The 27,096-nt window shown below is 41.9% G+C and overlaps 1 protein-coding gene across 4 annotated transcripts in view; it reads left to right on the forward strand.

Moving 5' to 3' along the window:
* The first annotated feature begins 257 nt into the window (after positions 1-257).
* Positions 258-27,096, forward strand: part of ADCY4 (adenylate cyclase 4) — a 42,802-nt gene continuing 15,963 nt past the window's right edge. For 3 of the 4 annotated variants that reach the window (XM_089481248.1, XM_089481249.1, XM_089481251.1), the window contains exons 1-16: positions 258-331; positions 3,301-3,821; positions 8,976-9,173; positions 10,803-10,964; positions 11,782-11,931; positions 12,524-12,678; positions 12,951-13,062; positions 14,893-15,020; positions 15,842-16,000; positions 19,823-19,955; positions 21,908-22,090; positions 23,710-23,753; positions 24,384-24,470; positions 25,116-25,185; positions 25,772-25,869; positions 26,727-26,811. In XM_089481248.1, the coding sequence (XP_089337374.1) occupies positions 3,654-3,821; positions 8,976-9,173; positions 10,803-10,964; positions 11,782-11,931; positions 12,524-12,678; positions 12,951-13,062; positions 14,893-15,020; positions 15,842-16,000; positions 19,823-19,955; positions 21,908-22,090; positions 23,710-23,753; positions 24,384-24,470; positions 25,116-25,185; positions 25,772-25,869; positions 26,727-26,811 (1,932 nt within the window). In that variant the 5' untranslated portion in view covers positions 258-331; positions 3,301-3,653. The remainder of the gene's footprint in view (positions 332-3,300; positions 3,822-8,975; positions 9,174-10,802; positions 10,965-11,781; positions 11,932-12,523; positions 12,679-12,950; positions 13,063-14,892; positions 15,021-15,841; positions 16,001-19,822; positions 19,956-21,907; positions 22,091-23,709; positions 23,754-24,383; positions 24,471-25,115; positions 25,186-25,771; positions 25,870-26,726; positions 26,812-27,096) is intronic. The other variant, XM_089481250.1, reaches the window with a different exon arrangement.

Consider the following 27,096-nt stretch of genomic DNA (forward strand, 5'->3'; position numbering starts at 1 on the left):
TGCAATGCTCTGGAATTGTGGAAATTGCAGTTCCCAGAATTCCAGAGCATTAAGCCATGGTAGTTAAAGTGGTGTCAAACTGGATTATTTCTGTCGTGTGGATGCAGCCTAAAATGATCATCTCCGCCTTTCAATTCACCTCTTCCCAACCAATCTGTGTTGGAGATGAAAGTGTTAATCTGGCAAGAGTTTTGAATCTCAAGTTGAGCGACTGGGCTGGGCTATAGGGAAAGTGACTGATTTCCTGCAGCTGCCAGAAAGGCAGTGCAGGGATGATGAAAGGGAAGAATCCAGGCAGTCCTTTCTGATCATCATGAAGCTACTGGAACTGGTAAGAAGAAGCAGGAGAGGACCTTTGTTTGGGGGACTTTGCAAAGTGGGAGCTGTATGTCAGCAAAGGGCATATGCTAAGGACTAAGATGGACCAAGGAGACAGCAGCCTGTGCATGTGGTGGGCTTGGGTCAATGTGATGAGCCATCAGCAGAGAGGCAGAAGGGGTCTTAGCAATCCACCAAGAGCCATGCATCTGTATGCAAAGGGGGAACAAAGTTCTGTTTGTGAGTAGTGTGTAATTTTGTAATATGGCACTTTCCCAGAGGAAAAAGGTACAGAAATGAGTATGGAGGCAATGAAATCAAACACAAAAAGGAAGTGTATAGATACATACTACACAGGTCACAATGGATGTATGGCTGGGTTGAAGCAATTTGACAGCTTGTTGCAGGAGTGTTTGATTTTTCAAGTAGATGAGTTGCATAGAAAAAAGGGAGCATATATATATATATATGTGTGCGTGTATTGTGGAAGTCGAGGAGGGAGAAGCGACCTCTGTGACTTCATTCCTCCATTTGGCAATCACATTATCTCATTGTCCTTCTGCATTCTTCAGCACAGATTTGCCTGGCTCAGCTATCTGTACATGTGTCTACGTGTTTGCTCTCTGTGCAGTGGGATCAAGTGTCACTCTTCGATTAGGAAATTCTGAGTTCAGGTCATGCCCAGGCTATGAGGTCTACTTTGCAGGGTTGTTGTGAGTTGTTGTGAGTCTTTTTCCAAAGGACGAGAGAGGCATAGAGCAATGCAACTCAAAGTGTTGGTCCATGCATTGGGTGCCGATGTCAGGCCCCTAGCACGTTTCCAGAAAAAGAGGGAAAAGTTGTAGTCATTAGGCATGAACATGGTGCCAGTCCCTAACCCATGGGGGGGGGGGGCTGCTAGTCTCCCATATAAGATAGCCCAAGATGGAGTGCTTAGGAATACAAATACAGTAGCTCAGCTTGGAAAAAAAATTCCCATGGCCTGTTTTTTCCATCCATCCTATTTTTCCTTTCATATTGCTTCCTTCTTGTCTCCTCACTTAAAGTGTAAATTTCCCTTTAATTTATTCAAACCATTCAAGCAACTTCTCTTTGAGAACAGATCTATTCTTGTTGAATTTTAACTTATGAGTGAATTCTGGTCCATTAATTATTCCTAGTAATAATACAACCAGGGACTTATAGCTTAGATAATGGGAAGATATTTTGCTTTGTTTCCTTCTTTTCTGAGACTTTCCTCATTAATTTGTTATCTGCCAGCCTATGATTCCTCCCTCCATCCCATCCCAATACCAGATTGCAAAGGAACATAGTAAAAAAGGAGAGGAAAGCAGGCAAAAGTATTAACCCTAAATCAGAGAAACTTGATATGCATAGAAGATCATAGAATGAATATAGAGAGTTGGGGTGGTGTATCTAGAAGTCATCTAGTCCACCCCTTATGTGATAAAGAGAATCCAGCCAATAGGTTCCACTTATTTTCCCTAAGTAGAGGGAATACATAGTTCCCTCATATGTTGAGGGAAGATGTTTTAAGTAGGAATAAGTACAAATGCTAGAAATGAGCAAAGAGTCTGGTGATGCCTTAGAAACAAAGACATGTGTTTTTGTGGAAATTGTGTTCATGATGCATGATGTGTTATGGTAAGTAGGTTGTGCAATAAACAGTTGAAATCACAAGGATGTGAACTAACCAAAAATACACACCAGGGCAATTATAGGTCAAATTGAAATGTAGGCAGTTCAGTTATTATGGTGGCTGGTTTTGATGATCAGATAAATGCTCTTGAATTAATACATTTATTAATACCTTAGTGGGATGAATATGGAGGATAGTGCTCCATATCCTCCAAGCGTCCTGATTTGGCATGGACAGATTTTCTGTTGTCCCACTTTTTCAGCTGTTGTTAAAATGTCCCGGTTTCTCTTTTCTCCTCTCACTTTCTCCCTTTGTTCGCAGCTTGTTTCAACTGTGGCAAACTGGGTTCAAAGTGCAAAAGTAGTTGCTCTCAACTCAACAGGGGAGCAAGGAGAAGGGGATGAAATCTTTCCCTTCCCAGTAGACACAGGCAAAAGCCAACTGCTGCAGCATCTCCTAGATTCGGTGTGCTTCCTGATTTATAACTTTTCCCATCTTGATCACACTCTGATATTTCTTGGCCATATGTGTGCCCATTCTCATCTGTAAAATGTTGGATGGGATGTCAGTAGGTAGTACGTACAGTAGTTATGATGGCAATATATTCCCTCTTGTATCAGAGGCAGAATACTGGTCTATATCAATTACTGCAAAGGACAAATAAGAAAATGTTATTGTGGTCCTGTTCTCCTTATGAGGTGATCATCAAGAAAATAGAAGATTGGAATAGATAAGTATTTGGTCTGATCCAACTAAGAACTTTTCTTATGTTAAAAACCTTGTTATCTCAAATTAAAGCCAGTTAAGTGTGACAGAGCCATCGTGATGTAGTGGTTTGAGTGTTGGACTATGACTTTGGAGAGCAGGGCTGGAATTGCTGCTTGCCTTAGGATTGCCATAAATTGGAAACGACTTCAAGGCACATAACAGCAACAGCGTGTGCATTTATTTGTTTGCTTATTAGTTTCATTTATAGCATACCTTGTTTCCAGTGAGCTCTAGATGGAATATCATCCACCTCCTTCTCACATTATCTTTACAACATCCCTGTGAGGAAAGCTAGAAGGGGTGACAGTCTCAAGATGTGAGTTTCATGGCCCAGTGGAAAGGTTTTGAAATTCAAGATGTGAGTTTCATGGCCCAGTACAAGGATTTGAAACTTAAGGCATGAGTTTCGTGGCCCGGTATGAGGATTTGAATCTGGATCTGTCAAGTTTTAGGCCAACACTCAAACCAGCCCACCACAGCAGCTGTTCCTGATAAAACTCTAATTCAGCAGTTTCATGTTGGTGTCCACCTTTAAAATTTCTTTAACGAAGTATTTTGTTTCTTATTTTTTAAAGAATGTTTCATCTAGGTCCTTCTCTTCCAACATCCAGTTCTGATGATACCAAACTCACTTGAATTTTGTGGAGTTTGATGGGAACATTGCTCCATATTATTGCATTTGCCTTGAGTCATATATTAAAAAATTTCCTGCTCAGATGGATGAAGCTGGATTAATTTTTTGTTTGGTCAGGATTTAATCTACATCAGTTTGCTGACAATGGAACCACTCCACCATCTCAAGGGAATACCGACTTCACAGTGGAATATCTTATACAGTTTCTTCAAGGTGTACTGATTCTTCTGCTGTGGACAATGAGTAGTGAATGACCTCTCCCACGAGGTGAGTCTTCCAAGGAATAGGGGAGCCATGCCCTGCCAGCGTCGCCCACAGTCAACCAGCGACACCCAACGCGAGGAACTCTTCTATCAAACCTATTACAGCCTGAGCCAACAATACCCTCTCATTCTTCTCCTCCTGGTCATTGTCCTGGGCATCTGTGTGGCTCTCATCATCACCTCTTTTGCCAGTGGCAGGGTAAGTATAAGAGCTTGGGAAGCAGAGATTTGGAGTGGAACATTTCCCCATGGACTCCAGAAAATGTTCTGAATACTTTGGATAATGTTCTCCAGTTTCATTACATTTTCACTATTTTCTTCTGTTCAGGGGAACCGAGGAGTGAAGGGTCTTTCCCACTAGCCGTGTCTCCCTAGGAGCAGGGAAGCCCTTCCCTAGCAGTGTCATCCATAGTCAACCAGTAATACCCTTCTATCCATTTCATGGAAAAATTTCCAATGCTATATTTCATTATCGGTCTAAATACCCTAAAGGCACCAGATCCTGTCTGATCTTGGAAGCTAAGAGGGGTTGGCCCTGGTAAGTTCTTGGATGGGAGACTGGCAAACAATACCAGGTGTGGGAGGCTAGATTTCAGAGGAAGGAACTTGCAAAACTACCTCTGAGTATTGCTTGTCTAAGAAAACCCCATGAAATCCATGGGGTCTGTATAAGTTGACAGGCAACTTGAAGCATACATATTTTCCGTGGAAAAATTTCTACATCATAGAATCATAGACAGAGTGTATGGAAAGGGTCCCCATGGGTTATCAAATCCAACCCCCTGCTCAGTACAGGAGTCCTTGGTAGACCATCCCCAGCCTCTTTCTGAAGACTTCCAGAGAAGAAGACCCCACCACCTCTCTAGGCAATTGGTTCCATTGCTGAATTGTTCTTAGTCTCAAGAGGTTCCTTCTAATGTTTCATCAAAATCTACTCTTCCTATAACTTAAAACCATGAGACCTGGTCCTACCATCTGGGGCAGCAGAGGAGAAACCTGCTCTTTCCACTCCATGACAGCCCTTGAGATATTTAAGGAGAGTAACCATGTCACACTTCATCTTTCACCAAGCTGAACATTCCCACTGCCTTCAACGTCATATGTTTTGTTCTCCATATCTCTTTTCATCCTTGTTGACCTTCTCTGAACCCACTCCAGTTTATCTATACCCTCCTTAAAATGAGGTTCCCAGAACTGAACACAGCGCAGAATATAGTGGAAACTATGGTTCAATTAATCCAGGCTAAAAATATTGTCTTCCTCCTTTGCTGCAGTTGTTGTTGTTGTTGTTGTTGGTATTGTTTTTGATGTTATGTTTATTTATAGCCTGCCTTTTTCCAGTCTGGGACTCAATGTGGTTTGCAACAGGCAATGGAAACTGCTAAATAAGATATCAAATGCAATAGTTCAAATATCACACAATTCATGCAATCAAAAACAATTTAAAAAGTAGCTATTAAAAACAACAACTAAAACACAGATAGACAGTACAGCACAACCCTGCAGTGCCCAGAGCCCATGAGCAGTCAGTCTTTAAATGCATGCAGAAATAATAATTTTAAAAGAGTCTTATCTGCAGAAAGAGAGCAAGGAGAGTGTTAGTATAATGTCTTGGGAGGGAGTTCTGGAGCCTGGGAGCAGCCACTGAGAAGGCCTTGTCCCTTGTAAAGATGGTGGGACAAAGCCAAGGCTTTCTTCAGAGGATCTGAAAACATGACTAGGCTCACATGGGAGAATGCAGTCCTTTCGATAACCTGGACTTAAGCTGTTGTTGTGCCTTCAAGTCATTTTTGACTTATGGCAACCCTAGGACAACCCTATCATGGGGTTTTCTTGGAAAGACATGTTCAGAGGAGGTTTGCCATGGCCTTCCCCTGAGGCTGAGAGCATTTGACTTGCCATGGTTACTCAGTGGGTTTCATGGCCACATTGGGAATTGAACCCTGGTCTCCAGAGTCATAGTCCAGCACTCAAACTACTATGCTACGCTGGCACTTATTAGGGTTTATTATTATTATTATTATTATTATTATTATTATTATTATTATCTTATATCCCACCTTTCTCCCTATATAGGGACTCAAGGCAGTGAACAGCAGATTTAAAAGTAGTACAGTGTTAAAATGTATAAATATACATTTTAAAAAACAATTAAACAATTTTAAAAGTTAAAACAGTTACAAGTTAAAATTGAATATTGCAATACAAACCTTAAAAATTTAAAATAGCACAACATTCCCATAAAAGTCATAACCAGCTCTATCCATAATGATCTGGCCTATTGTACTGCAGCTGATTCTTTATTCGATCCATATCCTCAGTTTCACTTTCTGTCGTTTCAGTTACCCGTAGTCATCCACAGTCCAAAAATATAATGTAGTCCCTCCTTTGAAGCTGGATGGTAATTTGTCGGGAATGCTTTGCTTGTGTATTCCTGCATGGCAGGGAGATGAACTGGATGATCTTTGCAGTATCTTCCAACTCTATGGTTCCAAGATCCACTCATTTGTGGTCTGAAAACTTTACAGGTATAGGGTTCGGTACTGTCCATGGTTTTATGCCCTCCACTGGGGGTCTTGTAACATATCTCCCGCAGATAAGTGGGAATTACTGCTTTGGTCAGAGCTCACCTGGACTACAGTGTCCAATTCTGGGCACCACAATTCAAGAGGGATATTGACAAGCTGGATAGTTTCCAAAGGAGATTGACCAAAATGGTGAAAGGTCTGGAAACCTATGAGGAGAGACTTAGGGAGCTGGATATGTTTAGCATGGAGAAGAGAAGGTTAAGATGTGACATGATGTCCCTGTTTAAATATTTGAAGGGATGTCACATTGAGGATGGAGCAAGCTTGTTTTCTGCAGCTCCAGAGACTAGGACATGGAGCAATGGATTCAAACGACAGGAAAAGAGATTCAAGCTCAATATTAGGAAGAACATCCTGACAGTAAGAACTTATTGACAGTGGAATATGCTGCTTTGGAAGGTGGTGGAGTTTCTTCTTTGGAGGTTTTTAAACAGAGGTTGGATGGCCATGTGTCAGAAGTGCTATGATTGTGTCTTCCTGCATGGCAGAATGGGGTTGGATTGGATGGCCCTTGTGGTCTCTTCCAAGTCTATGATTCCATGATTCTGCTGTAGAATGTTCTACTAGTTGTATTGAACCATGGGAATGAATAATACAGAGACTGAGTGAAGTTGAAAGTATTCAGCAAAAGAAAGTGGAACTGTTGATCTCTGAGGTATGTCAGACCCAGTTCTCCTTAACTATGTGTTGTTAAAAATAGCATTTTTTTCAGGTGTGGTCATTTTTGGGGGGTTAAATATAAGAGAAGTATATGTGGTTCTCTTTCCATTATGACAAATTATTCCAGTAAAATAATTGTCTCATGAAACTTTGAAGATGTTTCATTATAACATTTAAACCAAGTGTGCTAAATCAGGTAACATTATTTACAGCTTTGGAAATTTTCCCCCCAGTTCTGCATCTCCCCCCCTTCCCCCCCTCCCAAAAAGCCACATTTGGGAAGTTACATTTTAAAAAGACTTGGGGTGCATCTACACCATGGAAATAATGCACTTTGGCACCACTCTTATGTCCTGTAGCTCCATCCCGTAGAATCCTGAGATATGTAGTTTTGCAAGGTCTTTAGCCTGCTCTGCCAAAGAGTGTTGATGCCTCACAAAACTCCAAATCCCAGGCTCCTGTAGGATGGAGCCATGACAGTTAAAGTGGTATCAAACTGTAGTATTTCTACAGTGTAGATACACCCTTGGTTGGAAATATAACATGTAATCTTGGTTGTTCAAGTGTCTCTTGTTTAACTTGCACTTAAGGATGGCGCAGACAGAATCCTAGGATCTGTAGTTTTGTGAGGCACCAGCACTCTTTGACAGAGAAAGCTAAAGACCTTGTAAAACTGCAAAACCCACAGATTCCATAGGATGGAGCTACAGCATTTAAAGTGGTGTCAATCTGCATTATTTCTACAGTGTAGATGCACCCCGAGCAAGAGAGAGAGTGATTTCTCCAAGGTCACACAGTGGGTTTTCATGGTCAAGAAGAGATTTGTACCCTGGTGTCCAGAGTTGTAGCTTAATGCTCAAACCACTACACCTACTTTGCTTGTATCTCACTCCTCTGAAGCTTTGGTAAGGCATGCTCAGGGACAGCTGGTTACAGATCTAGAGATCTGTGGGAATGGGAATAAACAATGAGATGGTCAAGAGCATAGCAAGAGACCATGGAGCTATTTTTGGTGTGGAGGGGAAAGGAAGGGGATGCAACACAGTGATTAGAGCAGTGAAGTGCAGAAGGTTCTGGATTTAATTCTAAAGTCAAAGAATGTGGGAACAGATTAATAAAAAGGCTTTTCTCCAATGGAGATTCCCTTGAGCGGCTGCTGGTTTGTGTAGGCAAGCCTCCCCTCCACATTCAGTGCTATCAGCCCCCCAGGTGAACTACATCTCCCATCACCCCCAATATAACTAGTGCTGGGTGTGGGTGCTGGCAGCTGTAGACCAACACATCTTGGGGCAGTGGATCTGAGCAGAGGCTGATTTTGGGTGTATCTATATTTTCTAAATAATGCAGTTTGACACCACTTTCTCTGCCATGGCTCCAATGTATGGAATCCTGTAGTTTGTAGCTTGGTGAGGCACTTTTACTCATTGGCAGAGGAGGCTAAAGACCTTGTAAAACTACAGACCCTCAGGTTCCATAGGATGGAGCGCTTAAAGTGGTGTCAAATTGCATTATTTCAACAGAGTAGATGTATCTATACAGAAGAGAAGTCTGGATAGTCATATAATTTTATCTGACCTGATCTAAGATATTTCCGTTCCTTTCCTTGCATTTTCTGGCTCAGGTAACCATTCCTCCAAGAGGACAGGACATAGAGGTGGGCCAATGGGGAGGTTTATAGAACTTAGAACAAGCAAGGAAATTTCTTTCCCATGAGCAAAGGAAACAGAAGCACTTGGATTTCTCCCAACTATTGAAGAAAAATGACTTGTCGGTACAAAGCACTTAAGGATGGCGCAGACAGAGGAAAGCTTTCCCCCCTCTCTGGTTTCATAACCCTGGATCAGCATGGTCACTCAAAGAAATTCACCATCAGTAGGTCTGGAACTGATATAGGAAAAATATTTCTTTCCATGGTGTGTCTGGAATTTACCAAATGTGAGATGCAAGGATAGCTAGTTCATTATTAAAATGATGCTGGTTTGTTGGTCTAGCCTATAACCAAAATAAACCGATTCATTCATTCATGCCAGGAATCAGCTGAAGCTCAGGCCAGTACTGCAGACAAGATAAATGACATACTTCTTTTTTTCTCTCCATCATCCCAGGAATTCTCCTCCAACCTAGGCTTCCTGATTACCTTATTTGTTGCTTTGGCTGTCTTCAGCCTCATTCTGGTCCTTGTGTGCATTGAAAACATCTTCCAGCGATGCACCCGGATCTTCTCAGCTATCATTTGGACCTGCCTGATCACCATGGGCTATGTCTTTGTCTTCACAGGAGGGGTGGTCAGTGCCTGGGACCAGGTGAGGTGCCGAGGCTGCAATTATGAAGTTACTTTTTAGGATACATCAAAGGACATTTTGAAAGATGTCAAGATTCCTGCACAAAATTATATGTGTGTATGAAGTGAGGCCGTCCTATAGTGAAGAGCTACTGGTTTATATTGGAGAGGAATGATTCTGGCTGGAGAATATACCTCTTCTTGGCCTAAAATTAACTTAGATGTTGTAAACCGCTTAGAGACTACTAAATTCTGTATTAACTGGTATAGAAATGTAAATGCTACTGCTATTGCTAAAATATGCTGAAAGTGCTCCCAATGATCCCTATAGAGCATTGGGTGGCATTTGGGGATAATTATATTTTTATTTTTTTAGGAGTGGGGCAAAGGGGGCAGACCTCCAAGATCCCTTATGATACCAATGCAGTTCTCTATTTTGGAATGGTTACCCCCTGCTTCTATATGTACAGTTGGACCTTCATATCCATGGATTCAAGATCCCCATGGATACAAAAAATGCAGGACCTCAAGTCCCATTGTCTTTAATGGTGGCACAATGTGTGCATGGCACATTCACAACTGCATGCACACACCACTATTGGGGGCAATGGGACTCGCTGTCTACAAATGCTTAAATATGTAGATGGCAAGCATGCAGCTAGCGAGGCCCCACTGTAGAAAAACCAGATGGCTTCTCATATATGGACAAACTAGGCGTTGGAAGGTCCAGTAGCATTACTACGATTGGTGTTACCCAGTGTAGTAACTCCTGAGGTCACCTCCATGGACCTTCTGAGATGGAGGTGAAGATGGGGAGGAGGGTCTCACCTTTGAGAACGCAGCCTCTTGCTTTCACAATTTCCCCCAGCCAAGACAGCGAAGATGGGATCCCCCTCCCCGCACAAGAACAGTTTTTTTTAATTACAAGAGATCTCAAGGAAAGAGGAAGTCACAGCAAACAGCCCTCTCCCTCATAGGACAATGGTGGAGCCAACAGATAGGGAGGGGGAGGCTGTGGGAGGGAGGAACAGAGAGAAAAGTTTGTGTTTGCACCTCACATTTGCACCTTGTGTTTGCTGAGATTTGCCACACAAAGAAGAGTTCCCCCTTTCTTTCTGGGGCAAGGGCTTTGGGATGCCTCACTGCTGTCCAGTGTCACTCCCTTTGATTGTGTCACCTGAAGTCCGTTACCCCTAGTGACTCCACTGGGACAGTCTCTGTTAATCATTCTGACAGGGCCTGGGATGCTTGTTCCAAAGCTAGAATGAACACTGGGTGCAATCCCTTGATTAAATTCTCATGACTTGAGGTTTTCCCCCATCCTCATCCCCATCCCCATAGAATTTATGTGGGTGCGTGTGCCTTCAAGTCGCCTGTTGACTTGTGGTGACATGAATTTTATAGGGTTTCCATAGGCAAGGAATCCTCAGAGATGGTTTTGCCAGTTCCTTCCTTTGAGATAAATCCTACAGTAGTATTCATTGTGGTCTCTCATCCAAATAGTAACTGAGACTGACCCTGCTTGGCTTCCAAGATCAGACAGGATCTGGGGCCTTTTAAAAAAAGTATTTAGGCTGTTTCCAAAGAATGTGTATTCTCTTCATTTGAGTTTTGTTTGAAGAATGACTGATGCCAAGTTCTTTCCTCCAAGGTTTCCTTCTTCCTCTTCATCATCTTCATTGTTTACACCATGTTGCCAGTTGGCATGGAAGATGCAGTGGCTGCTGGCATGGTCTCCTCTCTCTCCCACATCATAGTCCTGACTGTCTACCTCACGATGGAGCCTGGCTCACAGTTGAATTTGGCCCTGCAGGTAAGGCCTGGCCTATCTATCCTTTCCAATTGGGCTGATGGGATATCATTTGGCATGATGCCATAGGTACTTCTCTCAGCCAAGTCCCTGCATTATCTCCTGTTTCAAAGCTTCTTTGTGATACCTCCTTTCAAATTGCTTTTCAGAGCTCTAGGTATCATCCTTGGGAATAAATGCTGCCCCATCTCCTCATGAAAATTTGCAATTGAAACAAATGGGCAACTGGATGAAACCAACTGGTGTTACATAACCCAGCTGTGGTCAGCTATTGGTTGACTGAGGTTTAGATCCATCTTCATTCAATCTCTTTGCTCTTTTGATGGCAATCTTGGGATACATATAATCATTTTTCATTGAGTCTCTCCACTTTGCCACCTCTCCTCTGTCCTGTCAGTTCCTCATCTACTTTATCCATGTTTCCATCTTGTCATTCCTTCTATATTCATTTCTCCATCGAATATTATACCTCCGGCTTCCATCTTTTATCATCCATTTGTGTACTAGACCAGATTAGTTGGGCACCGCCTTGTAAGCCATCTGGTGCAACCTCTCGTCCCTTCTAGAAGATTCCATGTACTCAAGTAGTGGACTCAAGTTCATCCAAGATCTATCTTCTTGTAGTTTATATCAATTAGATCTAATTCTGTCCTTTAGGCTAACAGAGAGCAGAGAGATTAGTTTCTGTGAAAAACTACCTTTGGTTGATACCACTGGGCAACATCTCCAGGAGATGTTCCCTCCAACGCTTTCTTTCACCACATCACCATCCCTTTCCCATCTGACTTAATTCTGTATTCTCATATTTGTATGTTTCCAGCTCCTGGCCAATCTAGTCATTTTTGTCTGTGGTAACCTGGTGGGTGCCTACCACAAGCATCTGATGGAAGTGGCCTTGGGGGAGACCTTTCATGAGACCTTCAACCTCATCCAATCCCGAGTCAAGCTGGAGTCAGAGAAAAGGCACCAGGTAGAGTAGAATGAGACGAAGAGCTTTGTATTTGAACTGTTTCAAGATCAATAACCAAGAAGGCCTACAGGAGTGTTTGTCTGAGATCCTGGAGTGCTAATGCCTGGAGATGTTAGCTTCCTGTGGGCATCCAGTTGTAAAGGGTGTTGGACATTCTACTCATGCCCAGATGAACACTTGTTCAACAACTAGCTTGCCATAATCAAAGGACAATTTCAGTACACATAGCTATAGTACTGTGATTCCACTTTAACTGCAATGGTTCCATACTCTGGAATCTTGGGATTTGCAGTTGAGGGAGGAGCATTTAGAATTTTCAACCAGGGAGCTTTTTTGCCTCACCAAACTGCAAATCCCATATTCCATGGAATTCAGCTATGACAGTTAAAGCAGAATGATGACACTGTAATTATATAGCATGAAAAGGCCAAAAGGTGGATACCTCAGATTCATACCATGGGGAGTTCACAGACTCTGATAGCATCAGAACAGCCCAGTGACAAAGTTAAAGCAGGAGTTGCCATGATATTATTTGGTCCATAATCTCAAGGGTCTCAGTTCCTTTCTCTCCTAACCTTGATGGTAATTCTAGGAGCACCTTCTCCTCTCCATACTTCCTGCCTACATTGCCTTGGAGATGAAGGCTGAGATCATCGAGAGGCTACGGGATGGAGGCCAAGCACAGCGCCGGCATGAGAGCACCAATAACTTCCACAACCTCTATGTGAAGCGCCACCAGAATGTCAGGTACTTGTTTTCAAGGCTATCTGTCATCTGCAAGATGGCTAGACTTGTCTTTAGTGGAGAACATTTGGATCTTCAGATGTGTTGCCCTACAACTCCCATAATCTCTTACCTAAGGACCACAGGTTGCCCAACCCTGTATTAATGGTTGCGTCATGGGAAAGTGAAGATTGGGAAAATGTATTGGGTGCACTTCATGCTATAAACAATACATCTGCTTGGTCTCAACTCTCTCTAATTTTCTCATTCTCTTCTATTTTCTCTTCCTTCTACAGCATTCTCTATGCTGACATTGTTGGCTTCACTCTCTTGGCCAGTGAATGCTCCCCCAAGGAGCTTGTCCTTATGCTCAATGAACTTTTTGGCAAATTTGATCAGATCGCCAAGGTGAGTAGGAGACCCTATGCTTAACTGCAAACCTTATGTGGTGACCTTGTGCCAATGACCCTCACAGGACTGTTATGAGGTTTAAAAGCAAAGGACTTTAAGAGAAAGGATGACAGGATCCATATATAGGGTTGGATTGGGACCTAGTGTTAATTAAAGAAACCTGTAGAAATCATTGAGACCTAATTCAGTCATGACTAACTTAAATACGAGTCCATTACTAAGCCTAGATCTAAACAGTGGCCCGGTACAGATGGGCTGAAAAGGACGCCCTCATCACATGCGAGGGGAGGCGTTTCTAGACGCCCCTCACCCCTCGCATGTGATGAGGGTGTCCTCGCTGCACGGCGCTGAATAGATGGTGTGCGTAGTGATGACTTCACTACTGTGTGGTCTCCAGATGGAGCCGTGCAGCAGCGACATGCTTGTGCACCGCCAGCTGTTTGCAGCGGCACAAAAAGAAGCTGCTTTTTAGCGGTCTTTTTTTCTCACGCAACAGTGCCACGCAATTTTGTTGCTGGAGCACAGCTACACGAAATTATGAGAACTTTTGCACATTTTCTGATGACTTCTTGGATTTCAAGACATTTTTGTGAAAAATTCGTTTGTTCAGAAACCCACCATTTTTGTGCAGAAAATAGGGTACTTTGTAAGAAAATATGCTGGCTTCTGCACAAAATGGTTTTGTGTGAAAGACCCTTTTGTGCAAAGGAAGTTTTGTGCAAGTGAAGTTTTCACAAAAGAGCCCAAAATATGAAAAATCTTGTGGTGGTTTGACTGTTTCCTGATGGGTGTCTTGATATGTCTTGAGATAGGATTATCTTGAAGGGTGAAAAGATTTAAAGTATCTGTTAAATCCCTAATTATAATTACTGTGTGTGTGTGTGTGTGTGTGTGTGTGTGTGTGTGTGTATATATATATATATATATATATATTTGAGACTCGCCTTATGTGCCGCCCTGCACGCCCCGCAAATGGGATGTACCGCCCTGCACGCCCCACGAATGGGATGTGCTGCCCTGCACGCCCCGCGCACTCCCTACAGCTTGAGCGCTTACGCTCAAAGCCACATATAGCGCACCTGAGTATAACACAGGTGCACTGTGTATATATATTTCCAGCAACTTATCTTGGAAAATGATGTTTCTCACTATGGAGCTTTAATGGTATCCAAGAGCGGGCCTTTTAAATCACTTGTAGAAATGTCTACCCCTCCCTACTGGAAGACATAGCATCCAACCCATGTAGCCATAATTGGTTATCTTGTGATAGCCCCATTGTCATGGAGATAAAGGTCCTGTCTCCACTAGCCAGGATACTCCAAGGGCAGCCTGGAGTATCCTGGCTCCAGAGCTGCCCCATCCCTTCCCTGTTACAAATGCTGGGTGGCTGTTAGCATGTACATCTCACTGAGGTCCAGTCTGTCACCACTGCAGGTTGGTTCGCTCTGTCAGAACAAGGCATCCAGCAAAGATTGCATGGCTGAGTACCTTGTTCTGACTTCAGAGCAAGCAACTTGCAGTAGCAATGGCATTGGGCATGCATTTTCAACAGCTGTGCCATGTTGAAATTGAAGGCTCTGGATCTTCCATGGAGCTTCAGAGCAAATAGTAAGTTTTTAAAATCTGTTCTAAGTGAGGTATACTCTAGTTCTGGTGCTGAATGAGCTAGATACTCTCCAGTCTGTTCGCACCAGACCTGAGGTTTGGGCTGTGTGTCGTTCGGTCTCTCTGCCAAGAAGATGGGAGAGAGGCCAATTTATTTGGCCCATGCAGATAGGACCTCAGAGTCCAGGAGTCAAAGACTACTTTCAGTCCCTTTCCCTCTAGGATAATGAGTGTATGCGGATCAAGATCTTGGGCGACTGCTACTACTGTGTCTCTGGGCTGCCTGTGTCACTGCCTAACCATGCCCGGAATTGTGTCAAGATGGGGCTTGACATGTGCCAGGCCATCAAGTGAGTGGAGTGGGTTACTGGGGGTGCTTGCAATACAAGTGTGTTTCTGTCCTGCATGGAAACAACAACACCAATCCAATATTAAAGTGAGAATAGGGTATAAAGAAAATTGACATTCAGATGTTATAGTTTGGTATGTATGATGACAGCTAGCCCTATTATTAGGTAGAGTGGTCAGTGGTTGAGATCATGGAAAGTTTTTGTGTGGGAATTGTTTGTTCCCCATTTCTTTCTTTATCTTTGGTGTTTTAAATTTCTCTATTGTCATCAGAGCTGAGCTTTCTCAAATCAGTTTAAGAGTTTTGTCAGTTGATTGGGGTCATGCTTAGCAGTAAGCCAGTTTGTCCATGTTGAATTTTGGCTTCTTGTTCTGTGCAAAAGATATAACCAGCCACAAATCATGTTTATAAATCATTGTTTGTTATTATTGGCATCTGAGATCTGGTTTGTTTAAACCACGCCTTGTCATGAAGCCTGGAACTGTGGCTGTCTCTGATTTGTTTCTATAACTACTCATTCTGAAATAAGATATGGCAAAAGGAGTGGGGGGAAAACTGACCAAAAATGGGGAAAGCAAACGTGGTTTGTCAGGTGGTCTGCAGGCAATTCATGGCTAAAGCAACAAAGAAGCAAACATAAACTGTGGCTTAGCAGGATGTTCAAACACAGCCATTATTATGTCCAGCAGGAAAATGTTCTATTGCCAATGTTTGCTTGTTTTTAATTGTTCATATTTCTTTCTAGATAGGTGGGAGTAGGTATATAGTCTCTTTACTGATCTGGATTAGAAATAAAGCAAATTTGTTCTGTTTTGCCCCCAGGAAACTGCGTGATGCCACTGGGGTGGATATCAACATGAGAGTGGGAGTTCATTCTGGAAATGTCCTATGTGGGGTGATTGGCCTCCAAAAATGGCAGTACGATGTCTGGTCTGACGATGTGACATTGGCCAATCACATGGAAGCTGGAGGTGTGCCAGGGTGAGAGAAATGAGATGGTGAGCTGGGATGCTCCCAAGTGGTACATGTTTGTGCTTGAAAACTGCCCTCTATTGGCTTCGGGAACAAATTGCAACACAAACATTCTGATACAGTTCTGATTGCATGGGGAAGAGAATTATGGCTCTATCTCTACTACACTGCTTTAAGTATGAGTTTTTTGGATGGAGAGTCTTTTGGATGGAGCTTTCATCAGCCTTTCCTGGTTGGAAGTAGGGTTGCCATAATCTCTACCGCAAAACCGGGGAAAATATAGGACAAAATCCAGGACATTCAAGAAAAATGGAGGACACAACCAACCAAACCCCCCAAGGACCCTTGTTATACGCTTGGGTTTGGTTCCAAGATCTCCCGTGTATACCAAAATCTGTGTATGCTCAAGTCCCATTAAATATAATGACATAGCAAAATGGTGTCTCTTATAAAAAATGGAAAATCAAGGTTTGATATTTGAAATTTATACTTTTTTTGAATATTTTCAAACCATGGATGCTTGAATCTGTGTATAAAATAATCCATGTATAAGAAGGGCTGACTGTAAAACAAAAAACACATTAATATAAATTCATGCTGTGCCTCACCTCCAGCCCCAGGGAGGACTTGCTATGCCACCTGTGCCTCAGGCTCCCTGACCTTGCTGCATCAGGATCAGGGAGGTGGAGGCGGTGGCTGAGGAGGCCTCAATCCCCCACCAGCCCCAAGTGAGGCCTGGCGACCTTGCCAGGCCCCACAGGCCACCACTGCCATGCCAAAGTGACAGCAGGACATCCTTCTAAAACTGGGCTGGAACATTCCCAAAGGCTGAAAAATCGGGAATGTCCTGGCCAAAACTGGGATATGGCAACCCTAGTTGGGAGACTTGAAAGAACTAAGTGTTTCTCACTATTAGTTATCATTAGTAAAGAGTCTTACCACTCAGACAATGAAAATATTGGGCAACTGGACATTTTGCTGTTGTTTTTATACAAGATAGGCTAAATTTCTTAGCACCTTAAATCAATAGACCATGGATGGATATGGAAGAGAAAACTTGGAATGATGGATTGCACTAGAAAAAGACATTCAGAATTGTATGGAATTCTTCTAAGGAGAAACAGTTGGATAATGTGAGGTTATTGAAATAGATTATTATTTTCCAGTGGCCTAAAACCTATTATTACTGATAACTAAAATATATCCATTAACTCAATGGGAGCATAATAAATCAACATTAATGTCAGTTCCATTAATGTCAGTTCAATGGGTTTAATCTAGTTGGGATTAACAATAGAATTCAGGAGAGTATTCTTAACAAGGAGGAATTACCTCTAACATAAATATCAGGTTTCAGTTTATTTTTGTTCTTAATTATTTGCGATTCATTTTGCATGTTTTACCTCACATGGGGCTTTTGACTAATGTCGTTTAATTTGATTCATTGCACTATTATCAAAATTAAACACTGACAGAAGAGAATCTAGCCAACACTTACTCTTAATTCTTGACAAATTGAAATGATATGGTTCTTGTGAGAGAGCTAGTGTGGTATGGTGGTATGACTATGATTCTGGGAGACCAGGACTTCAATACCTGCTCAGCCATGGACCTTGAAGAAGTCACACACTCTCAGCCTTAGAGGAAGACAATAGGAAAACCTCTCTGAACACATATTGCCAAGAAAACCCTGTGATAAATTCACATAAATTGGAAGTGACTTGAAGGCACACAGAAACCAACAGTTCTTGGAATTAAAGGATCGGCTGCCCTTTAAAATGTTGTCTGGCTTAGAAAGGCATTCACAAGTGTGAATGAAGTGGAAATCTAAACTGTAGTGAATCTGCTCCAGGCTTTTTAATTTTTTAAAAAAGCGGTCCAAGGTGCCCAATGCTACCTTCAAAATAGACCCAAAACCTTGGTTACTTTTTTAAAAGTTTGGAATAAAACCTGAAGTGAACCCACTGCTTTTCCGATATGAAGGCACTGGCTGCCGTTGCCATTCAATATCAGAGATTTTAATGAGGTTCAAATTAGACTTTGCGGTTTCAAATCTATTAGCAACTAGGATGCCAGGCTTGATTAGCTCACCATGGCTGCTATTTATAGCTTTAATTGCTGATATTCCAGATTGAATCAGTGATCAGTTTCCCATCTCCTTCATCAACTCTGTATATTTATCCTAACCAAATAATAATACGATTCCTTATGTAATTATTCTTGGTATTTTCTCAAAGGTCAATTGAACTATGAGAGCAATGCTGCTGCCTAGTGGTACAGAAGAGGAATTACACAAGCATATGCTTGAATGCTAAAGTAATCAGTGATCCTTCTTTCTGTTCTGTCCTTTGGTGAAACTTCTGCAGCCTTGGGGCTCATTCCCACTTACATTTAAACCTGTTTGTGATTTGCCTTTGCTCTGTGTTGGTAAACTGATTCCAAAAGGTCTGTCGTTCCCACTATGAAAGTGGACCTTTTCATTATCCCCTTGTAATTGCTTCTTTTTTGGCACGATTGTCATCCCCACCAGTTTGTGCCACTTCAAAATGTCAATCATCTGTGTGTCATCAGTGATGTAAGTGGTAGCCCAGCTTGGGAACTTTATATATATATATATATATATATATATATATATATGTATATATATGATAGAAGATTTGACTCGGTGGTTTTGCAACTACTTGCCTCACTGATTGCAAGTAGTTGCAAAATCAGTGAATTGAATCTCCTATCAATTTTATTTTATTACTTTAAAAAATCATGTGTCCATAGTTCACACCACAAGCACAAAGGCAGCACTGGGGAGGGGGGATCTATAAAAACTGAGGAGGGATGGTAAACACTCCTCTGCCATTAGTCCTTCCTCTCCAGAATGATGTGATTCAGATCCGGCATTCCCACTATTTGAACACATTTCAGAATATATTCTTTTCAAAAGAACTGCCAAAGAACTAGTGTCAGCAAAGATAGGGGTTTTTTGCATTTAATAATTAATAATAATAATTTGTTTTATTTATATACCGCTATTCCAAAGATCATAGCGGTGAACAGCAAGTAAGCTAATTAGCAAGTCTGCCTCTCTTCATTGCGATTGAAACCGATCACAGTAGGATCGGATCCGGTTTCAAATGGGAACTATGGTCATATAACCCAATCAACAATTTGCTTTAAATCATAGTGGAAATGCAGCCCTTGACAAAAATGCTGTAGTTGTCAGAATTTCCATAGTTGTGGGGTGACCTTTAGTGGTCTATATGGAATGTCTAACTGATGGACTTTTGTTGGGCTGACAAATCAATGACAATGCATGGCAGAAGCCCATGCCACACAGTTATTCTTTGTTCAGGATGTATTTCTTCTACCTTTTTGTTCTTGCATGTGAGAATGAATAACTACAGTGGTTTTCTTTCCCTTGAGGGAGAAAACAAATATTCATTTGCAGAAATGGTGTGGAGGAATTATTTGGTGTAGAAAATCCTGTGGAGATTTTGTGTGTGCAAAATCCTATTTTCTGTGCAGGATTTTTTTTCTGTGCAGGAAACCTGATACTTACACAGACTTTTTTTGTGTGTGCACAAAAACTCCTACATGCTTTTCTACACAAAGCAGTTCCTCCACAACATTCCAGAACATTTGACTCTGGGGAAAAGTTCCAGAAGATTCTTGCTTGCTTGTCAATTAATCTTTCTGTTGGGCTTTCTTGACCTCCAGTAGACCTGTTCTTTGACCTGGGGACAAATAAGAATGAATATTCTTTCCTTGCCTAATTTCTGTGTCTTGTGTTGATCCTTTGAAGGCAAGAATTACATACCAGTGCCTTTTCCTTTCTAGGAGGGTTCACATTACAGAGGCTACCTTGTCACACCTGGGTGGTGTGTATGCTGTGGAAGAAGTTTGTTGCTGGCAACGGGACTCGTACTTGAAGGAGAACCGAATTAGAACCTTTTTGGTCATTGATCCCAAGGTGAGGAGCTCTCCATGATGCTTGCAGTGAGGTGCCACTGGGATGGTTCCACCTGCAGGTTCTTTGGGAGCACCTGCTTTAGATGCAGAAGGTTTCCAATAATCAAGATAGTGGAAGGCTTTCCATACCTTTGTAGGTTTTCTGTCTTGAACTAGATGGACCTGTGTAGAACTAGATCATGGTGGTCAGCTGCATGGAGGTCAGGGGTTATTTTTCTCCCCATCCCAACTCCCCCTCCAGATTGCCACTTCCTATTGTCATTTTGAAAAGGACTGCAGAGAAAAATAGAGGTATTTTACTTGCTTGCAGCACTGTGCTTGCTCCTAGGTTAGAGAATTTAGGCAGCACATAGAAATCCTCCAGGAATGGAGGAGGGGTTGGAGTTATAACTCCCATTTGCACTACCTAACAAAGACAGTTGTGAGGGACTGTGGGAGTTGTAGACCACAATAGCTGAAGATCAGAGGTAGGGATGGAATGGGAATTCATCACTTTCCCATAATGATGGAAAGAACATTCAAAAATATTTTAAAAATGATTGAAAAGCATGTTTTTCCAGTGTTAAGAAACACTGAGGAGAAAAATCCTGTACTGTCAAAAATCTTTACAGCTGAGAACCTATTCTTTGAAAAATTCTTACATGGTTGTTTTGCTCAGAAAACAAATATTTTCTGTATAGATAACAGCATTTTCTGTGCAGGAATTAATAGTTCTGTATTGAAATATTATTTTCCATGTAGAAAATGCTGTTTTCTATGCATAACAACTTCATGTGAATTTTCCAGAGAATACATTCTGAACTGTGAATAGCCTTTAAAAAACTGTGGTTTTTAAAGACTTTCTTGCAGCAGGAAGAAAATTGCTGAAATTATTCATTGCTACTTCTGGAATGAAACTGAGTGAAGAATTGCATCCCTAATTTTCCAAATGGAGTCAAATTTGGAGTTCTTAGCACAGTGGGAAAATAGTGCAGGAAGAAAATGGCACATGGAAAGTTCCTGCAACTTGCAGGAACCTTTTGTTTGTTCATTCCTGGCACAACATAAACTGTGCCATTTTTGAAAACTGCACAGGAGTTTGAAAAATTGTAAAGCTTTTGCTGTGAAAACCTATGCTTGCTGTCTTTTTGCTATGCCCAGAAAATTGTGCAGCTTTCTCAGGAACCCCCTTCTTCTCTTTCTTATATTGTTTTTTGTTGTGGACTGGGGGGGGGGAATGTAAACAGTGTGATATCATGGCTGCAGCCTTTGAAAATCTGAAAGTCGTGGAAACTAAATGTTATACCCAGTAAAAGAAACCTGGATGAACTGAAGGTTCAGCCTTTGCTGGTTTGCAAGATTTTCATTCTGTAAGAAAAGCTGCACAGATTTCACTTTATGTGGCAAAGGCTGTGCAGTGTCTGGAAAACTAAACAATTTCCTGGACAAGTTGTGTGATTCTCAATTTCCTAATTTTCAGATTTTTTTTTCTCCCCCTGAGTATCCTGAAGCTATGGCATGAAAAAAAATACTTCATTGTTCTCAACATCTGTCAAGAATTGGAAAAATAAAGAATTACCATCCATAGTTAGAAGCTCTCAATTTCTGAAGTAACAGATAGTAGGAAATCTTTCTTACTGAGAGCCTGGAGTAATGTTGCCATTTAGAGTAAAGAATACCAAACTAGACAGATAAATAGTCTGACCTGAGGTAAGGCATCTTGTGTTGTAACATTTTGCAGAGTGGGTCTCACAGACGTTTGAGCACATCTTCATAAGGGCTAGGAATCTCCTCTGTGAAACACAGACCTGCTTCTCGGTATGCTCAGTGCTAAAGTTGGTATGAAAGTCTGTACTGTGATTTTGTGTAATTTTCACATGCAACCCTAGATAAAGGGAAGTGGTGATCTAGCTTGGTGTGTCTGGTTTCTCATTCATGGGACTTCCTCATCCTCCGGGTTCCTGTTATCTTTAGGCTGAAGAAGAAAGCTCCACTGAAATGCTTTCACCTGTGCCAGGCGAGAGCTACAAGATGAGGGCATCAGTCCGGATGACCCGCTACCTGGAGTCCTGGGGTGCAGCCAAGCCTTTTGCCAATCTCAAACAGCGGGACAACCTTCCGCCAGAGTCAGCAGGATTTGTTCGGAACAACCACTCGGTAGGTCCAGCAGGTGGAACCCTTGCACCAGCCATCCAATTTAGTCAGGCCTGACTGCTCCCTCTGGCTTCAGATCTTCCAGAACTACATGCTTAAGAAATAAGGAACTTTCTATATAAGATAGGGACTAAATACTCTAAAGGCACCAGATCCCATGTGATCTTAGAAATTAAGCAGGTTCAACCTTAGTTAGTACTTGGATGGGAGGCCCTGATGAATACCAGGTGCTTTAGAAAAAAAGAGTTTACTCACATAATTCCTGCTATCCTCCACTGAGAGCCAGCATGGCGTAGTGGTTTGAATATTGAACTGTTATTCTGGAGACTGGAATTCAAATCTCCACTCAGCCATGGAAACCTACCGGGCAACTCACACTCTCTCAGCCTCAGAGGAAGGCAATGGCAAACCCTCTCTGAACAAATCTTGCCAAGAAAACCCTGTGATAGGGTTGCCTTAGAGTTGCTGTTCATCAGAAATGACTCAAAGGCACACAGTAATAACAACAACAAATCCTCCACTATTCAGCCCCAAAATTTCTAGATTGCAAAGAATGAGATGCTGAAAAATCATTCACACCTAGAACTGTTTTGTTTTCTGTGTTCTCAGTCACTTGGTCACATTCCCTACCCCTTTTCTTTGGATGTCTAAAATGTATTTGTAAATGTTTCACTGATGTTTTAAGTCACCTCCATGGTAGGAATTTGGGGAAAGAAAACAAAATACATCAAAGGATAAATTTCTTATTTGGGAATGCTTTCATTTTGCCCATTTCCCTGATAGCTACACCTTTGCATCTGTCTCAACTTGGTTAAAACAGAACTTACACCAGGCAAAGAACTGCATCCCCCCATTTGCAAATAAGATGTATGAGCAAAAATTTTTTTAAAAAGAAAATTATTGTAATATTGCCAATGAGTCCTGGTACTGTTGTTGTTGTTTTGCTGGAAGCAAAGAATATAATTTGACAAAATGTATTGCAATTTTGCCTTTGTACAGTGAGCCTATACGCGAGCTCCTTATAGGCGGCTTTCAGCATACGCTGAACTCGCCTAGGAAATGGCACATGCCCTGCATGCGCGCATTGCCATGCGATGAAAACAAGCCCTATTATATCCAATGGGGCTTGTGAATGGAATGCGTGGCTGCGCTGCAAGCATAAGCCCCATTGGTTATCATGGGGCTCATGCTTATGCATTATTTGCTTTATGCGGGGGAATCCGGAACGGAGACCCCGCGTAAAGCAAGGGCCCACTGTATAAGCAACTTTTAAAAATATACTTAAGAAATAGGTGAGCAAGAAAATATATTTTCATGGAATCATACAGTTGGAAGTGGTTTTATGGGCCATCAGATACAACCCACCTGCTCAGTGCAGGAACTCCAGGTAAAGCATCCACAACCGTTCTCTGTCCAGCCTTGTTTTGGAGATATCCGTAGAAGGCCACCCCACAACCTCTCTAGGCAACTGGTTCCATTGCCCAAACCACTCTCATTGTTAGTTTTGAAACTGTGAAGATTGCAAATTATTCATCTAGCAAATCAAACTTTTAGAGCAATACGGATGAGGAACAACATTAATGTTTTTCATGCTATAGTCCCCTTTCCTTGTTTTTTTGCAGGAGATTTCTCTGGGATCTTTGAACCAGCAGAGGACCATAGAGCGGTAAGAAGAGTTTCTGCATTTAGCAGTAATGCATGAGAAAGACTTAACTGATGAGCAGTGGTACTCAAAGGAATTTTATGTCAGAGATCATGGTCTAGATTTATGGAACCTTGAGACTGGAAATGTTGACTTCTACCGCAACTAGAAATGAATGCACATAACTTGTAAACAGAGTTTTCAAGTGTGCAATTATTGAGGGTGGGATGAACAGCAAACTACATAATTCAGTTTTGCACCCATCTAAGGCCCTTTATGAAGATGTAACTCCCAAACAGAATGCCAGCCTTAATTGCTAAAATAAATTATCCTAAATACGCTAACAACTTACATACCCTCAAGACACTAGATCTCATCTTATCTTGGAAGCTAAGCCCTGGTTGGTCTCGAATGGGAGACCATTAATGAATGCCAGGTTCTGGAGGCTATATTTCAGAGGAAGGAACTGGCAACACCACCTCTGAAGATTCCTTGCCTAAGAAAACCCTATGAAATTCATGGGGTCTCCATAAGTGAACAAGTGACTTGAAGGCACGTGCACATGTGCGTGCACACACACACATTTTTGATCCCTATTCTGCTCCTCACTTCTCTAATGGGTCTTTCTACTCTTCAATTTGTATGGTATATCAGGGGTCGTGCCCCCAGGAGCCCAGATGAAGACCTGGAAGGTGTGGATGAAAAGTTCTTCCAACTGATTGAACAGCTTAACTCACAGAAGTAAGTTCCATGGTCAATGAAGCAGTGCAGGGGAAAGAGCTGAGGATGGGGATGGATGGTGAAAAGTATAAATATATTGCAAAAGATGGAAGGAAGAACAGCAAGACAGAGTGATGTGGATGATAGCCCAGGACTTCCATGGCAAGTGGGAACTGGAGACTCCAGTGGCCATGAGATGGTGGATCTGCTCTGGATTTTAAAGAAGCTATCCATGGCGTAGAACCTGTTTGGGGTGAGGGATGCTGTCCACAACATCTGAACAGCACAAATTTGAATTCAATATTTGATGGGCTTCCACAATGGAAAAATCAAGGATAGTCTTTTAGTGTGTGCTTTTTTTAAAGCAGGGAAACCACCAACAATCTATTATCCTTATTTAAAAGAGCCAAGAAAATAGGGAGAGGAAAATAGGAAGATATGGAAAACTGAGGAGAGAGGGATCTGAAAAACAACAGCAACCAATCATTCACCTTTTCTGCAAACATTGGGTGTCCATTTTGTCTGTACTTTTGAGCACTGGAAAATAATCCTTGGTTGGTTAAGTCTACATTTCAAGGGAAGGGAGATGAGTGAAAGCAGATGAAGAGGTACCCCAGGGTGAAATCTCCCCTTTCTATTCTCTCTCTGCCATGCTGATGCCCTTAGGCAATGGAAGAAGTCAGAAGATTTGAATCGCATCACCTTGTATTTCAAGGAGCAGTCTCTTGAAAAGGAGGTAACCTCTAAAGACTTGTACGGTCAAGGGAGATTCTTAAGCTCATATAAGGATCCTCATTTATAAGCATGTCCATTTGGGATCAATTGGATTTGATCCTATGAAAAGTCAAATGAGTCTGTATGTAATTGCTTGCTTGCTACATTCTTTCCCTATTAGATATTGGAGGAAAATAAGTGGGGGAAACTCATTATCCTCCTATTCTATTTGTGACTGAGGAGTCTTCCAGGCCCTCATTGGAGAAAAAAAATGCACGTTTTAGCTTAATCTGGCAAATGAATTTTCATCTTTGTTAGGTGCAGAACATCTTTAGACTAGGGGTGGGCAATCTATAAGTCTCCAGATGTGTTGGACTAAAATTCTGCAGACAACATGCCACAGATTCAGGAGTGAGAGAAACTGTATTATCACAAGACATGGAGAGCAATAGGTTGATCCTCCCTTCTACCAAAGATGATGAGAGAGCACAGGTTACATGGGAAATTATCCTGGTGCAAATCAGAATGGAGTAAAATGAGATGGGGGGATTGTGAAGGAAAGACATCCTGCTCATGATAGTCCTTCTTCATTTCTCTTCCCCTACTAGTATCGGTTCTCGGCGCTTCCATCTTTTAATTACTACACAGTTTGTACCTTCCTGGTTTTCATCTCCAACTTTGTCATCCAGATCCTCGTGGTGTATAAGTAAGGAGAAATGTTGGTGTGTGGGTACAAAGGGGTGCAAGAAAATTGTATATTTTGCACAAACCTAACATTTCTGCACAGAAAACATTTTTGCACAAAACAAAGAATTTTAAGAATTTTATTTTATTTTTTTTGCAAAAATTCCTGAAATGTGCAAAAAATCACCATCAAAAGACAACCCTTGTGATACTGCTCAGTAAAGAGAAAACACTGGAAATAATTCATTCTTGTGTTTGAGAACAAGATAAGCAAAGATTTATAATCTAGAGAGCCAGCTTGGTGTAATGGTTTGGGTGTTGGACTATTACTCTGGAGACCTGGGTTTAAATCTGCCATGGAAACCCACTGGGTGACCTTGGGCAAGTCACACTCTCCTAGCCTCAGAGGAAAACAAAGGCATCTCCCCTCTGATCAAATCTTGACAAGCTTTGCCTTAGGGTCACCATAAGTTGGAAACAACTTGCAGGTGAACAAGAATGTTAGGATTAGGAACATATGGCTAAAGTACATGATGCATTGTGTGGGGCTATTTCTCCATTTTCCTTTCTATAAATTAAAGAGATGGATGCCAGGGACATCACTGGGGGAGGGTGCAGGGGATATAGGCCACATGATGTCACACGCTAAGAGAGGTGACACCACTGGTCCCAAAAATCTGCCTGTTGACATTCAGGCTGTGAAACAGGCTGTGACATTCACCTGCATTTCTTTAAAATGCTGACGAAATGGTTGAGTGGGGGCAAGGATCAGTGGGAGAAGAAAGGAAACATCACAGGTTTTTTTTTTTTAAAAAATTAAATTTCATATTATGCTAATGCATGCACATTTGGTATTTTTTCTACTTTCTCCACATCCAGGACAGAAGCCTTGGGGATATCCTATGGAATTGCCTTCTTCCTCTTTCTCCTCCTCCTCCTCACCTGCTTTGCTAGTCACCTGGCAGTAAGTTGCCTTGTGTTTGCCATTCAATTGCTGGATATATCTTCTGAGGAGCATATAGGACATTAATGGCTTTTCTCCCACACTGTCAGCATGGCTTTCATGTGTGGTCGACGGCTCTCTAGCTGGCTGGGTTGCAGCTTCTTCAAAAAAGAATGCTATCTGTGACCTCTATGTCTGAGAGCGATTAATAATATTGAGAGTTGCAGCCCTCTGTTTTTATATGGTTGATGGTCAAAGCCATAGCAAGTTTCTGTTAAGAGGGAATAAAATGGCTTAAAATGGTGT

This window comes from Sceloporus occidentalis, unplaced genomic scaffold, assembly GCF_023333645.1.
Source record: "Sceloporus occidentalis isolate IW3139 unplaced genomic scaffold, rSceOcc1.0.p SCAF_14, whole genome shotgun sequence".
Lineage (NCBI taxonomy): Eukaryota > Metazoa > Chordata > Lepidosauria > Squamata > Phrynosomatidae > Sceloporus > Sceloporus occidentalis.